The sequence below is a fragment of the Mycteria americana genome, chromosome Z (genome assembly GCF_035582795.1).
Source record: "Mycteria americana isolate JAX WOST 10 ecotype Jacksonville Zoo and Gardens chromosome Z, USCA_MyAme_1.0, whole genome shotgun sequence".
In the NCBI taxonomy this organism is placed as follows: Eukaryota; Metazoa; Chordata; class Aves; order Ciconiiformes; family Ciconiidae; genus Mycteria; species Mycteria americana.
This window is the reverse complement of record NC_134396.1, coordinates 62587170-62601428: the sequence shown is the minus strand read 5'-3', so window position 1 is coordinate 62601428 and position 14259 is coordinate 62587170. Positions and strand designations below refer to the sequence as shown.

Genomic DNA, 14259 nt, shown 5'->3' with positions numbered 1-14259 from the left:
ATTTGAGCTGTAAAGCGATCAGTTCTTTCGTAACTGTCTAAATGTCTGGCGGTTATAAAAACCTCGGTCATGTTGATTTGATGTGTCCAAGCAGTATTTCCATACTGTAATACTTATAGGTTCACTGCTTTGTTTACTCATGGTTACCTGTACTTTCTCTGAGGTCAATGCTTACAGCACTTTCTAAGGGACAAATAGATGCCAAATAATGGATTACCCATGGAGGAGAAGTAGTGATTTGCATGGTATTATGGCATCCTGCTTGCACTGTGGTAAGAAGTAAGCTATTTGTGTCACATCAGTGAATTTTGAGGGCAGTAATACTGCTTTTCTATAGTTCCTGTAATGATTTGTTATGATATTAGATGACCATCTGAAAGCTTCATCTTATAGAAGCAGGTAATTTATAGGAAAATTCCAATTTTCCATTTAAATTTAAAACAAGCTTCCAGTCTTCATGCGTGTAGAGACAGACAGGAGATGTGATCTCACCATATCACTCAAGTATATCACACAAAATCAAAAAATACCCTCTTTCCCTGCTCCAGTACTGACTGAGCATTTAAACCTCTTTTTCCCCTCTCCTCCTGTAAAAATACTGCACCCTGCTCCAGAAGTTTGGAACAGCTGAAGCTGGAAGTGTTAGGGAAGACATTTTAGGTGCTTATGTATTTTTTGAAATTCTGTTTCCACTTTTAGTTTTACCTTTTTTCACAATATTACCACTTATTTTCTTTTTCCAAATTAAGGTCCTTGCCAACATTTTTTTCAGTGTGAGTTTCTCAGTCACTTTGGGTCTGTTCATGGTCCTTCAGGTTGGAACCCTACAACATGCCTGTTCTGGACATCCAGTCTGCCTTCACTCTCAAAGTCATAGTCCTTCGTTTTTGAGTCTGATAGACTGGTTCTTGTAGAGCTAACATGATTGTTTTCTCCTTGGCGGTTTTAGCCTGAATTTCTTTGCCAAAGAACATTTATTTGATTTCTCATTAAAGAGTGTAAGATAAATACATTTATGTAGTTGAGAAATGAGAAGTATTTTTATTTTTGACAACTAATATAGAAACTTGTCATGATTATCTGATTTCTTGAATTTCTACTCAGTTTTGGTTTAATTTGTAGTAATGTTTATGGGCAGTCAAAAGTGAAAGTAAGCAACCGTGGTGAAAATATGCAAGAAAGAGACAATAGTATGTAAAAACATAATGGGCTGTTAAGTGATGAGGGAAGTGGTGGATCCTGTGGACGTTAATTTTGGCTATGTGAAATCCTTTATTTGGTTGAAGATCATGCTTAAAATTCATATCAGATAAGCTGTGAAAGCAGACTTGACATTAGTGCATGTGGGCTTTTTGCAGAGGGTGACTTTCACCCAAACGTTTTACCATAGTTACATTAGATTGCTGATGATCTTGTCCTAACACGTAAAATATTACGCTCTACTATTTAGTATGGAAAGTAGTCTCGTGGACAGGACAGTAGGCATGAGTTGGAAGCTCCTATGTTTTACACTGGAGGAAAATGACTGTGGGTATCATAGACTTCATCATAGACAGACCAGAGATTATGTATTTATGTACATGTAAAGGTGTTAGTGATCTACAAATGAAGGGTCAGATCCTCTCATATTAGGGGAATTGGCAGCTCTCTAATGTGGATCTGCCCCGGGACAGGCATGGATGGCCACTGAGAAGCACTACATTTGTAGGGGATACAGAGCTGGTTTAGCAGGTATAATACCTTATCTTTTCTACAGCTAGTACTGAGTGAGCGCTGGAAGGCTCGCTGGAAGGCTGGAAGGCTCACTCTTACATGCCTGTTAGTTTTGGCCGTCATGGTATCCTTTTCAGAAGCCTGAGTGGAACAAAATGGACATGGGAACTAAGGATTACAGGGGTTGTTGAAAGCTTCCTCATATCTTTGTTGCCCTGAATCATTTGCCGTAGGGTTCATGCAGCAGATCTGAAGCATTTTCATACGTGCTTACTATTGGTTTTATTTAGTATCTATGTTTTTTCCTTTCCTTGTTTTCCAGCTTGCACCTGTTTTTTTGTTTTCTAAACATAACCCTGAGGTTAAATAAGTCCAGAGATACCACTGAGAACTTAACGGTGCTAAATAGTATGTTTTCAACGGTGTTTATTGTTGAAGTGCCAAGGTAGCTTGCACATTTCTAAACTGCTGATAAGAAATTGTAAAAAGAAGCTAAAGGTCTACAGTAACTAAAAACATGGCTTTATTTTCATGCCAGTTCATGCTAGTTATGGAGAAAAATCCCCCCAGTAAATCCTTTTCAGGTAGTATATTGCAGATTCTGGCACCATATAGTCTCTCCCAATGTCTTGTTTTCTATAACAAGTTTTATATCAGAAATGAAAATAATTTTCTAGTCCTTTCATTTTTGAAAAAATTTTCCCTAAAATTTGTACCACTTCATGGCTACCAAATACTGTGCCTTGACACAACTGCCACGCAGAAACATGTCACCACTCTCAAAAGGTTAATTGCTATTTCAGGATGTTGAATGTCTTCTAAGTAAACACGACCATAGCCAAATACATGTTACATTTTTCTTTCAAGAAAATGTATAGTCAGACCATTTTGAAGCCCTGGGCAGCATTCTATTTGTTAATCAAAACTTGTTCTCGTACGACTATATTCAAAACAGAAAAGGCACATGAATTGTACTGGAAAACAAAGTAATTTTAAGGTAAAGCAATATAAAAAAAGTTATGGCTGCTGTTCAGCTATAAACTCAGGCCACTGTGCTACGAGATGTATTTTATTTGTTCTGAGCCCTCTACCATATTCCTGCATAGATGTGTATTAAAAGTGAAATAGAAGACATAAATTTGAATTTCTTTACTTTTGATGGTTTGTTTTTCATGCTACATATGGTGCACTGTTTAACAGCTTTAGAAAAGTCTTAAAAGCCAGGCTTCCTAGGATATTGTTCTAGTCTCTAGCGGCATTGTTTTATAATCCTGGATAAGCTGCTAGCCTGTCTAAGGCTTGGTTTCCAAACTATTATAATAAACTGTTTAAGTAACTGATAGAAAGTCCTTTCTGAATTGAGTGTGGGGCTTAAACCTTAGTGACTGCAGTACGAAGAGCCATTGCATTTCAGAGCTTAGTTACTGTCTCTGTGTTTGACCTTAGTGATTAGGTGTTTTATCAAAATAGGTAGTACTGTTTCCGGTTGATTGCTTTGGGCTGCTCCCACCACTAGCCCATAAGTCAGTATTTGGGTCCTTCTCTGTTGACCATTATCAATTTTGATAGGATTCTTTAACTGAACTGAATTTCTTTCTTGATCTAAAACCTAGACTAAGGCAAGACTAAGACAAGACTAAGGCTAAGATCTTTATGCTCCTGAGGGAACCAGAGTTAATTTCTTTACTTAATTTTGTTGAAGTTTGTGGAGAGAAAAATGTTTTCCAGCTGTGTCATTCTGGTATAATTTGCTGGAAGTTTCCAGATACTGGTCAGCATGGGGGCTTAGCAGACTTGTCCATTAGTGTGATTGACTTGAGCACATCCACAGAATCCACTTTGGATTGTACTGTACTTTTGGGTGGGATGGGCAATGCCCTCTTATTTTCATCAACCAAGATGTAATCAGGTTAGAGAAAATCAAACCCAAGAATTATGATTAAAAATTAATTTGCTTTTAGAATTTATAAAACTTGTCTTTTAAAGCACCTTTAGTTCATAGGCTGTGGGCATACTGTTACTAAAGCTACGCCTACCACAAAATGAGCTAGTCCAGATTTACAGCATTTTAGCTGTGTCCGTTTGTGTTGTATTGCATGCTTTCATCAATTTGATTAATGTGTAAACTTCCTTATTTTTACCACAGAATGAAGCCTGAATAGGGGCATTTATTGCAGGGCAGCTGACAGACTGTGGGCTGACTTGCTGAAGTTCTTCCTACTGTCTTGTTCCTATAGCTGTACGCAAAGTCAGTCTGAGACCATGTCTTCTGTTAACTTTGGCCTTGGCTAAACTTCCTAACCATCTTGGACTGGTGGTGGTGGTTAAAAGGTCATGATACTTAATTTTCCTTTCAGTATTGCTTAATCATATGGCTTTCAGTGGTTGTTACATAACTGGTATAATATCGATGCAATATACAAAGAAATGCAATGTAAATACATTAATGTGTAAATGTAAGTGGTATAGCTGCAATAAATTTTGGAAGTTCTGCCTTTGAGCTGTGCCCATGGAAGATGTTTCTGCCACTCACTTTCTCTCCTATCTTTCACCTAGAGATTACTGTCACTGTAGGAGGCAGGGCATGTATTGGCTTCTCTGCTGTTCACAGTACAGTGCCTCTGGGATGGCTTTGTGCTGTTGATGATTTTAGCTGACTTCTTGGACTGGTAAGAGATTAACTGAGATGTGGCATGCTTTCACTTTTACAAAGTTAGCCACAATATTTACTAGCAGAGGGAAGACACTAGATTAAAAAGAACTTGTATGCAAATTAACTTGCCAGATGGTGAGACTTTATATTTCTACTTTTCTTTATTCAAGAAGGCCAGGTAGGTTATTTTGTGAAAGACTTGTAGTTCTGTTCCTGCGTACTTCATTTATGCGTGAAGTGTAGCTTGATAATGTTTGAATATCATTTGAGATTAATGATTAAAAAGCAATTTGAAATGTATTTTTGTGTAGCTTTCTATTAAAAATTCTGTTGCTCACACGCTTAACTGGTTTTTGGCTTTTCAGTAGCAACAATTTCAAAAGCAGCACAGAATTATTTTTGTCATTAACATCTGTATATGGTAGAACACACATGAGTAGATCTGTTGATTAAGAAATTACCATTTTTAGCTGGTTTACCATTTATTGGTAATTTTTTTCTTTTTCCTAAAAAAAAATAAATATGAAATAAAATTGAATCTGCAACTTTGCTGATAAACTTCCAGAAGGAGGGGGAAACTACCTTATTTTGGATCCTTAGGCTTGGTTTCAGCAGATCTGAGGCATATGAAGGTGCTTTATTTTGAGTGGTCACAGGCAGTTTGAACTGGTAAATCTGCCAAGAGAGAGAAGCAAATCTGTCTTGGAGTCCAGGAGAATGTGCACTGTATAAAAATGCTCAACGTTTGTAGAGCCCGACATCGTGTTCACTGACACAGACCATTCACAATATTGAAAGTTGACCTGAGTGCTTCTGTACCATCTGACTGTAATCTAAATTTGTGGTTTTTAGCTTGAAACAATTGGATGGCAGCTTAATCTTCAAATGGCAGAGTCCATGCAAGCAAAGCTGAAGTCTCCTCGAGCTGTGCTAGAGCTGGGAGTGAGCAATGAAGATTCAAAGGTAAGAAACACATGCCTGGCAGAGTTGGAATGAGTTGTGATGATGGCCTTATGTTCAAAGTTCTGAGACATCAGTTGGAACTCTTGATCATTATTAGCCCCGCCAGTGTTTTCATTTTTATATTTCATAAAATTATAGTAAGCACTTGGAATTGTACTTGGAAGTACTGATGTATTAGCATGCATATTAGGTAGACTGAGAGCTGGGTTACCAGCTCTTTGCGCGGTAATGTAGTAGAGAAATATGGAATATGGTTATTTTAGGTCTCTAAAATATCTTTGTAGATAACTTATTTTTATCACATTGCATGTGATTGGTGGTACTTATACTTTTAATGCCTAGTAGCTGGCAGCTTTCTACCACGTATGTAGTTATGTAAGGTATTACTCATCACTCGCAACCTTTCTGTGCTAATGATGTATTTGTATGAATGATGACATAGTATGCGAGGCGATGGAAAGCCAATATTTGGAGGTTTTAAGGTAAAGTCTTAAGTTCAAGGATTTTAGTGACTGGTGGTGTTTCAGTGCCAAAACACACTAATGAACATAATTTTTTATTCATAAAATCTGTATCTCTTGTTAGCTAGCATGTTTTAAATTAAACACATGAATTGCTTTTAACCTTATCTTGCTAACGGAAATTGGAGTCTTTACTTCTGTGGTGTCTGTCAGAAAGTTTATCTATGAAAAAGTCAGTACAACAGATTTGAAGGGAAAAATCAGAACGTGGTTCTGCTTTACCATTGCATTTAAATCATAGTAATTTTACTAATGTGAGTGGAATTTCTGATTTACAGTAGAATAACAGAGAATACACAGCTTATGTTTGTGCTTCTCACTAGGACTTGCAGCAGTTGTATTTTTTTCAGCATTCACTGCAATCTGTATTTTTGAAATGCAAATACAGGAACCAGACAATACTTTATGTCCAAGCTGCATTGGGCAGCACTGCATACAGATCCAATTCTGTGGCAAAACAATTTCAAAAAAAAAGAGGAAAAAATGTCTCTTTGACATGACACAGAAAGTTCATCCGGTTCCTTTACAAACAGAAGTCAGCAACTGGATTTTTTTTATTATTTCCTTTATTTCTTTTTATGGGTGTAATTAGATACCAAGATCGGAATTACTTTGCCATAATTACAAGCCTAGAATAGACTTGTAACTGGCATTTACATAGAACAGTGCAACAAGAAGAACATACTGATGCTCTGACACTACAGACACTAAAATTTAAAAATCTGTGTTGGTGTGAAGATAACTACAGATTTTTTTGCTGAGTGATGACATGCTAGTATAGTATAGGCTTAAGGAATTAAGGAATGTAAGCAGAGAATATCTGCTTACATACTGACAGAAGTGTTGGAACATAATTTTTGTGCTGTATTTTGCATCTTCATGATCTCTTAGTGCACAAAGTATTACATTATCTGAAAATCCTACATACTAGATACTTCTTTTTTTCTCCCCAAACTTAACGTGTGTGCCTTTCATTCAGAAATTTGGCATGAATGTAGTGTGTATGTTCTTAATGATCATCTCCATTTCTCACGAAACTCCTTCATTTCTTTTTTTTTTTTCCTCCTAATAGTTCACGGATATAACAACCTGATTTTTTTCAGGAAAGATGAACTGCTGTTACAGAGGAGCTTTTGTGGGCTGGCTCATTAGGGGGCAGCAGTGCTCTTTGTCACAGGGGCTCTTTGCTTTTTTGAGCTAATACTTGGAATCAATTCTGAAGTCGGTTGTCGTGGGAAGTGTTAAGTGTTTACATTTCTAATCTGTATATAACAATAGAAGTTTGTCTTGCTCATCTACAAAACTAAAGCCTATTAATAAAAAACCCCATACTGAGCAAGGTAAATGAAATTGGCCATTATTTCTGCTTTTGCTAGCTAAAAGTAATTGGACTAATACATTAATGTTTACTACAACTCAGTCCACTTAAAGATCTTTTAAACAGTTCTTTGTCAGAAGCTGACATTTAAAATTAGTATTTAAATTATCTCTCCAGAAGACGTAATCAGAAAACCTGTAGATATATGAACATTATTTGTGCTTCATGAAATAAAAAGAGTTAGAGGATCTGCTATATGCTATATAAATATTTATAGAGTATATTTTGTCAGTGTCAGATGAAATGCAGAGTCCCATAGGTATTATTCATGGTAATTCAAAAGTAAGGTGGTCTTTGGTTCTTTCAGATGATTCAAGCTGCCGGCGACGTTTGCATTGCCCAGGAAATGTGCTGCTTGTGACTAGTAATAGTTGTGATCAGATCACATGGGTTTTGATAAATTGTTTTCTCCTGGGTTTTGTTACAAATTTGCTGTTTGCTTATACTCAGACTTTGAATTATGCTTGATTTGGATCTAACAAATATTTTGCTTACGCCATGAAAAGTTTTTCACCATGGTGGTGATGAAGTACAGGAATGAGTTACCTGGAGAGGTTACAGAGTTGCCAGCCTTGGAGGTACTGAGGAGTCAAGGGGACAAGTCCTTGAGCATCCTGACTGAAGCATGGAGTTAGCCCCGCTGTGAGCAGGGGTTGGATCAGGTGGGCAGCCAAACCCTGCCTTCCAGCCCAGGTTGTCCTGTGATCTAGGCTGCTTTGCAGCTTGGTTGCTGATGGTGTTTTGTATGAGGAGGAAAAAGGAGCTTTCAATTAAAAATCCAATTAACAGCAGCTTCTTAAAATGATTCAGAATTTGAAATGTTTAATTGCATTTCTAAATCTGAGGGAAGTGGAATTTCTATGAACTAGGTGCACAAAATAAGCTAGTATGATAGGAAACGTCTTTTTGAACTGCAAGATCCTTTTGCTTCCATTCTGACATTTTAACGAGCTAAGGTGATATTTAGATCTGATGTGTAAGATATTGTCCGTGTATAAGGGTTTTCTTTAATAATATAATTTGGTTTCAGATTTTTTGGGCTATTGAGTTTCAGCACAACAATCTGGGGATTTTTTACAGGCTATTATTATTTTTATGGCTGTAGGGTAAATTAACCAGTAGAGGGAGCACAAATGAACAATCCTGATAATCTGTGCTGCTAATTATGATTTTGGTTTGCAAACAAAGACTGATCTCAAAAAATGCTGTGTTTATTTAATATGTTTCCTTCGGTAATTTATTTAATAATTATTCACATAAGCACACACTCGCACATTCTTTCCCACTGTTAATAGCAGTAGTTCCTTAGGCTGTCTAGTTCAGACCTTTCTAAGCAACTGTGAGCATTTTCTATAACCATAGGAGCCATATTAAAAAAAAAAAAAAAATAATTGTAGTAAAAGCTGTAGAAGAGGTCTGAGGGCTTCAGAAATGTCACGTCATTGGTGCCGAGTATCTCCACAGAGGAATGTGAGAAGTAAGAGTGTGTTCTTAAAGAGTTTCTGCTATGCCTTCACTAGGAAGATCCGGTAAGGCACATTACTATATGAGGTATTTATTATTGTATATTCTTACACATGATCTGTAGTTAACATTTATGCTTGAAAATCATTAGGATAAATAAACTATTCTTGCCCAGTGTTGTCTCTCAATAGTTATCCAATTTTTTTCTGTAAATCCATTCCACAGATTTCATTAGATTCAGTTATCTAATTACAGTTTGTCCTATGGAAGGCTTTGCTCTTTTCTTGGTTTTCCTTCTCTTTATTTCATTCATGATTTTATTCTTAACCATTAAGGACTTCTTGGGGAGCTCTTTTTTTCAGTGTGAATGTTATGTATAGTTTCCTTGTGAGAATTCAATACTTTGTTTATTTTGTTCATTCTTTATACATGTATTTAAAGAATTTTGTTACAGGATCTTATCTGCCAATGCAAGACAAAAATTAACTGATAAATGTGCTGGTTTGTTAGACCTGCTGACGTAATACTTTTGACAAAAGACAGATAATATTAAAATGTCACTATACTAATTTAGTTTTATTTCCTTTTAATACATTTCCCCTAACTTCTAGATGCTTTGAAAGGGGAATATAACAATGGAAATGTTTTAAACTATTTTTTTCTGCAACCATTTGTTCAAAATCAAAATGGGGTCTGACTGCATTTGAAACTGAGATTGTAATACATATTCATCATTCTACAGAGTAAATAGAAGTCTGGAAATCTTAAATGATTATTTTTTACTTGTTAAAATAACAGGCCATGGTTTTCTTTTTTTTTTCCTCCTAGTTTTTACAGACTTTCTATACATTTCTGGTCTGTGAACAAATCTAGACCTTTGATGTTTTACTCTGTTTACTTCAATAAGTATGCCATTCTGCTTTCTAAGTTTGCCATTGTGAATGCCTTCCCATCTTTAACAGCAAGGCAGAGTAGGTGAGAAACAAAGCTTTTCTTTTAGCAGAGCTAGATCACTCACTCAGTTCGGGTTGTAGGTTCTGTGCAGCCTGTAGGGCATACAGGCAGGATCTGCTGCAGGCAGGACCTGCACTTGGATGGATATTTAAGGAAATATGGTGGTGCTTCCCCTTCCCCCTCAGTTTAGCCCTTTGTTTCCTGCTGAAAAGAAGTTAGATTTGCAGAGTGGCGTAACAGTGAGAGTTGGTGGATGCTAGTGATATGTTCCCACTCCAGAGAGACAGGAGGTGGCAGAGTTGAGTATCTATACCATGATGTACCCCCTTTATTTGCCTTCTTAGTCCTCAGCTGTTGAGGTGATGCATTTAGGTGCCTTTTTTTTTTTCTCAAAATAGAGGAGTAATTTGTATCTGTAGGGCCTTGAAAAAAAGAGGACAATTAAAAGACATGCTGCTGGAGGAACTGTGATGAGGTGCAAAGACTAAACAATTGTAAATTTCTTCTCACATTCATCAGCTACCTCTCAACCACTTTCTGTTCTGATAAGGACATCAGCCTTTTACTTGTCAGAACACAAACAAGCTTGCATGTACACCCTTGAACTGAGTTTAGTCTTCTCATCAAGCAGATTTGTAAGTGTCTAGCAATTGCAAAAAGTAAGTAGGGCAGGCCTTGGATGAATGCAAAAATGTTTAAGGAGGAGATTGAGAGAAAAGGCTTTTTCATTCCTATTTAGGGGAGGTAATTGGAGGCCTGGATAGACTCAGATAGCACAGTCCTGGTTCAAGGTCTTTCTGAACTTCTGTATACAAGCAGGGTTGCTGCTTTTGGCAAGGTACGTCATGAAACCAACTTTGTTCTGAGAACTAAAATCGAATAAATACTGCTGCTGATAAGAAAGCAGGTTAAGAGGAGATTTCAGAATATTGAGAAAAGTCCTCATATTCGTAGGAGCTGTAGTAAGAATCAGTGTATAATCTTGAGTGTGTGGAACAGCTCAGAAAAATGAGCCTGAAATTTATAATTTGCTTCCAGGCTGTCACATTGCAACAGAAAAGCTGTCAGAAATTTCATTGCTCAACCATGAAAGCCAGAAATTCCAGACTTGCAATGCACAGCAATTCTTGCATTAGGCTGTTTTTGATCTATCATATCTATTATCTCTGATTAAATTCATTTAATTAGAGGGAAAAATGAAGCTGCAGTCCACAATTTTCAAGATGCTGAGAGGACTTTTATTTTCTTACCAGTGTAGAAGTGGACAGCAGAGTAACCCACGTCCTGTAAGTTGTGAGTAGTTTGACATTTTACTTAGAAACCATTTACCAGATGGTGTGACTCCAGGAGTATGCAGTCGCCTCTGGCAATTGTACTGCAGGGTGTAGTTAATTATCTGGCTCCATTTGTGATCTTACATGATTTAATTACCCAGCTTATAGTAAGGATCTCTTTACAGGGATCTCTTTACAGTATTCTTATGTTTCACCTGGCTAGATGCACAATTTATGAATACAGTCTATAACACATGAATTTACAGACCCTGTAACTGGCTACAGCCTCTGCACATGTGCTATTCCCACTAAAATACTCTTAATGACTTTGTCCATGTGTCTTTGTGTCATGGAATTAAAGAAGAAAATGGTCCCAGTTGACCGTGTGCAGTTGGTTGCAGCCTTGGGCAACCTCAGCCTATAGTTAGTACTGAAACTTGTTTTGTACAGGAGTAAATTGAATTGTCTGTAATGTGTACCTTTACCATTGTCAGTCCAAATAAGCAGCAGAAAAGTAGCTGAAATACTTAACTTTTAAGTTTAAACTTGGTGACCCATTTCATTGCCAGAGTTAAACTTTAAGGCCTTGAGGGCATTTGAAAAACATAAAGATCTGGTGAGTTTTTCTCATTTAATGCAGTTGTGCATGCCACCTTTTTTCTTAAAAATATTGTTTCCTGTTTCCCTCAAACTGGTTTTGTAAGCTTGGTCCTTCAGTCTTTTCAGATAAAGAAAAAAACTTCATGGGATTAATTGCAAATTCTCAGGCATCTATGTACTTTCTTGCCTGCTATTCTCAAAAACTACGCACTGTTTTAGCTAAGTTTGTCTTCATTTGTGGGTAGCAATGGAAAATAATCCTATTTTTTCAGTACTTTTGCTATGCTTTTGCAGTACCTCCTGGCAGTACCGATCCCCCTGCTTTTACTTAGGCAATAAGTTCTGTGGTCCCTTCATAAATGTGTTAAAAACTGGCATCTCTCCTATGTCTGTTTCTTCCTGACTCTAAGGTAGAAAGATAAGGTGGTGTAAGAAATGGGTGAGATTAGGGAGAGGTGAACGTAAAAGTTGAACTTTCTCTAAGGCTCAGTCTTACCAGCATGGTACCCTTCTGCACGTGTCCTGCGTTACGATGAGGTTGACTGCTGCCTTTGAGAATTGGAGGGGAGGGCAGAGGAAGACAAGTAATCTCCAAGTCAGCAGCTTTCTAACGTGGATGTTTAAAAACAAATAATTCTTCTATGTGTGGATACATAAAATCAAAATTTCTCCTGAATGTTAAAAGGTGTACAATTCAGAGGGTCATAAGGCTTTTAGATATATCAAATGAATAGCATTTCATGGCATTTAAATGAGGTAGGGAATGGTTGTCTCCTGCATTATTTGACAATTAGTAGCAAGCAGAGAAGAGGTGGAATATGTTCTTTATCAAAGTAGGAGATTAACTTTTTACTGGGGAAGCTGCGCAGAACGTGTCTGTACGTTTTCTCAGTACTCCTGGAAATGCTTCTCAGTTTTCCATCTTCAGCTTCTCAGTTCCTCCATCTGTAAAATGGTGAGCTTGTTACTGCTCAGCAGTTGCAACTTCGAGAGACTTGCTTGTGGAAAGTTTTGTTATCTATTAATCATTTATTTTTCCTTTGAGGGGTTCTAAATGAGAAAAGTTATGAGAGACATGGAATTTTAAAAAAGGAGTTTCCCTGTGTTTTTTCTCAGTAGACTTATGCTTCAAAATACTTCACATCTTTAAGAGTCAACAGTGTTTTATTTTCCTGTAGCTGGTTCCCATGTAAGGGATCCCTTCAGAGCTTGTTGGAAGAGGTAGGATTGTCTTCTACAGTCATGATGCCTGTTTTTCATTTATACTGACGCTTCAGAAACAGTTGCCTTGTTCCTCATTACTGTAGTGGTAGCTTGGGAGCAGTCTGTGCTTTGCTGTTCACTTCTTGGGTGGGAATGGAAGAGGTGCACTCTTCTTAATGCCTTGTCTTCTGGTAGTGCGTACTGTGTCGGAGGCACCCTCTGAATATGAGATCTTTAGTCAGAGAGAAGCAAAATATAAAATAGATGGAGTTAAAAGTAAGATCTAAATATATACAGAATGTTTTAATGGAAGCTGTGAACTCGCCTGTAAAAGCCTCTAACTTTTGTAGCTGTACCACAGAAATGTGTTTTTTGGAGACACTCCAAAAAGAGCTAGGTTAATGACTTTGCTTGGGGTATCCAGAAAGAACAGTATGGAGTGTTCAAATAAAGCTTTAAGTTTTATACAGTCTGTTTGTAAAAAAACCAGAAAAGGTGATTAAATAGGAGGCTTGTAGAAGAGAGAGAGTATGATGTCCACACCTGCCTAGACTAACTGCAGCGCTCCACCTTTTCTCTACATAATTTCCTGTTTTTTTCAGTCTTACTGTAGTTGGTTAAAAGTTCTTTTCTCACCACTGCATTTTACTTCTGCAGCTGTGACAGGAAAGGCAGAAAATAGAGGAAACTTTCTGCTTTTCATTCCTGAATTAAACAGTGCGCTTTACTGAAACACTGCTCAGCAGGCTCTGTGATGGGCATGGATAGAAATAGAACTCTTGCATTGTAAGCAGAAGAAACACAATTCTGTGAAGAAACAGAAAAACAGTGTAATACAAATGCCAATGAAATGGGTTCTTACTGTCCACTTTAAGCAGTTCTTTAGTAATTTGTATTAACTTTTTATTCCATTTTCTTTATAGTGTAAATAATGATACTGACTTTGTTGAACTTGAGCTGCAGAGGAACAGTGGCAGGAGTTTTATTTCCTTATTTTCCCCAATATTTCATCTGCCTTTTATTGCTGCACAAAAAAGCATACCTGCACAAATTTCTTAAACTTCTTTTTTAAGATGTACTTGATTATTTTGTCCCAAGTTGTGTATTTTTCACCTTTGAAAGTTAAGTGGATGGATTAGGTTGGAAACGGTGATATTAATGTTGCTTTTTAAATTACATGAAAGATATTCTAAGAGGAAGAGAGATGAGCAGGAAAGTGTAAGAGGCATGGAGTAGTCACTGAGCCTGTGAGTGTCTTATTTATGTTGATTCTCTGTGCAGCTTCTGAAAAGCCTAGCTGCAGGCTGGCATATTGTAACCCAAGTCAGACACTCTGATCTCGCTCTTCTCCTGTGACAAGTCTTTGTTATCTTCATACAAAATCTTGTAGAGTAGAAGTCCACTATAGCTAATTTCTGATTTGTAAAATGTAGTACTTTCAGTCCATTTTGCTTAATTATTGCTGTAGGGCAAGTTTTTATAGGCAAATTTGATAAGAACATTATATAAATGAACATTTTTAGAAGTACCATAATA

General features: G+C 37.0%; 1 protein-coding gene across 2 annotated transcripts in view; it reads left to right on the top strand.

Moving 5' to 3' along the window:
- The window catches only part of COMMD10 (COMM domain containing 10), a 111698-nt gene that overhangs the window by 19486 nt on the left and 77953 nt on the right, over positions 1 to 14259 (top strand). The window contains exon 5 of one of the 2 annotated variants that reach the window (XM_075527237.1): positions 5219 to 5329. The exons of the other annotated variant lie outside the window; for it this stretch is intronic. Within the exon in view, the coding sequence (XP_075383352.1) occupies positions 5219 to 5329 (111 nt within the window). The remainder of the gene's footprint in view (positions 1 to 5218; positions 5330 to 14259) is intronic. 2 annotated transcript variants of the gene reach the window in all.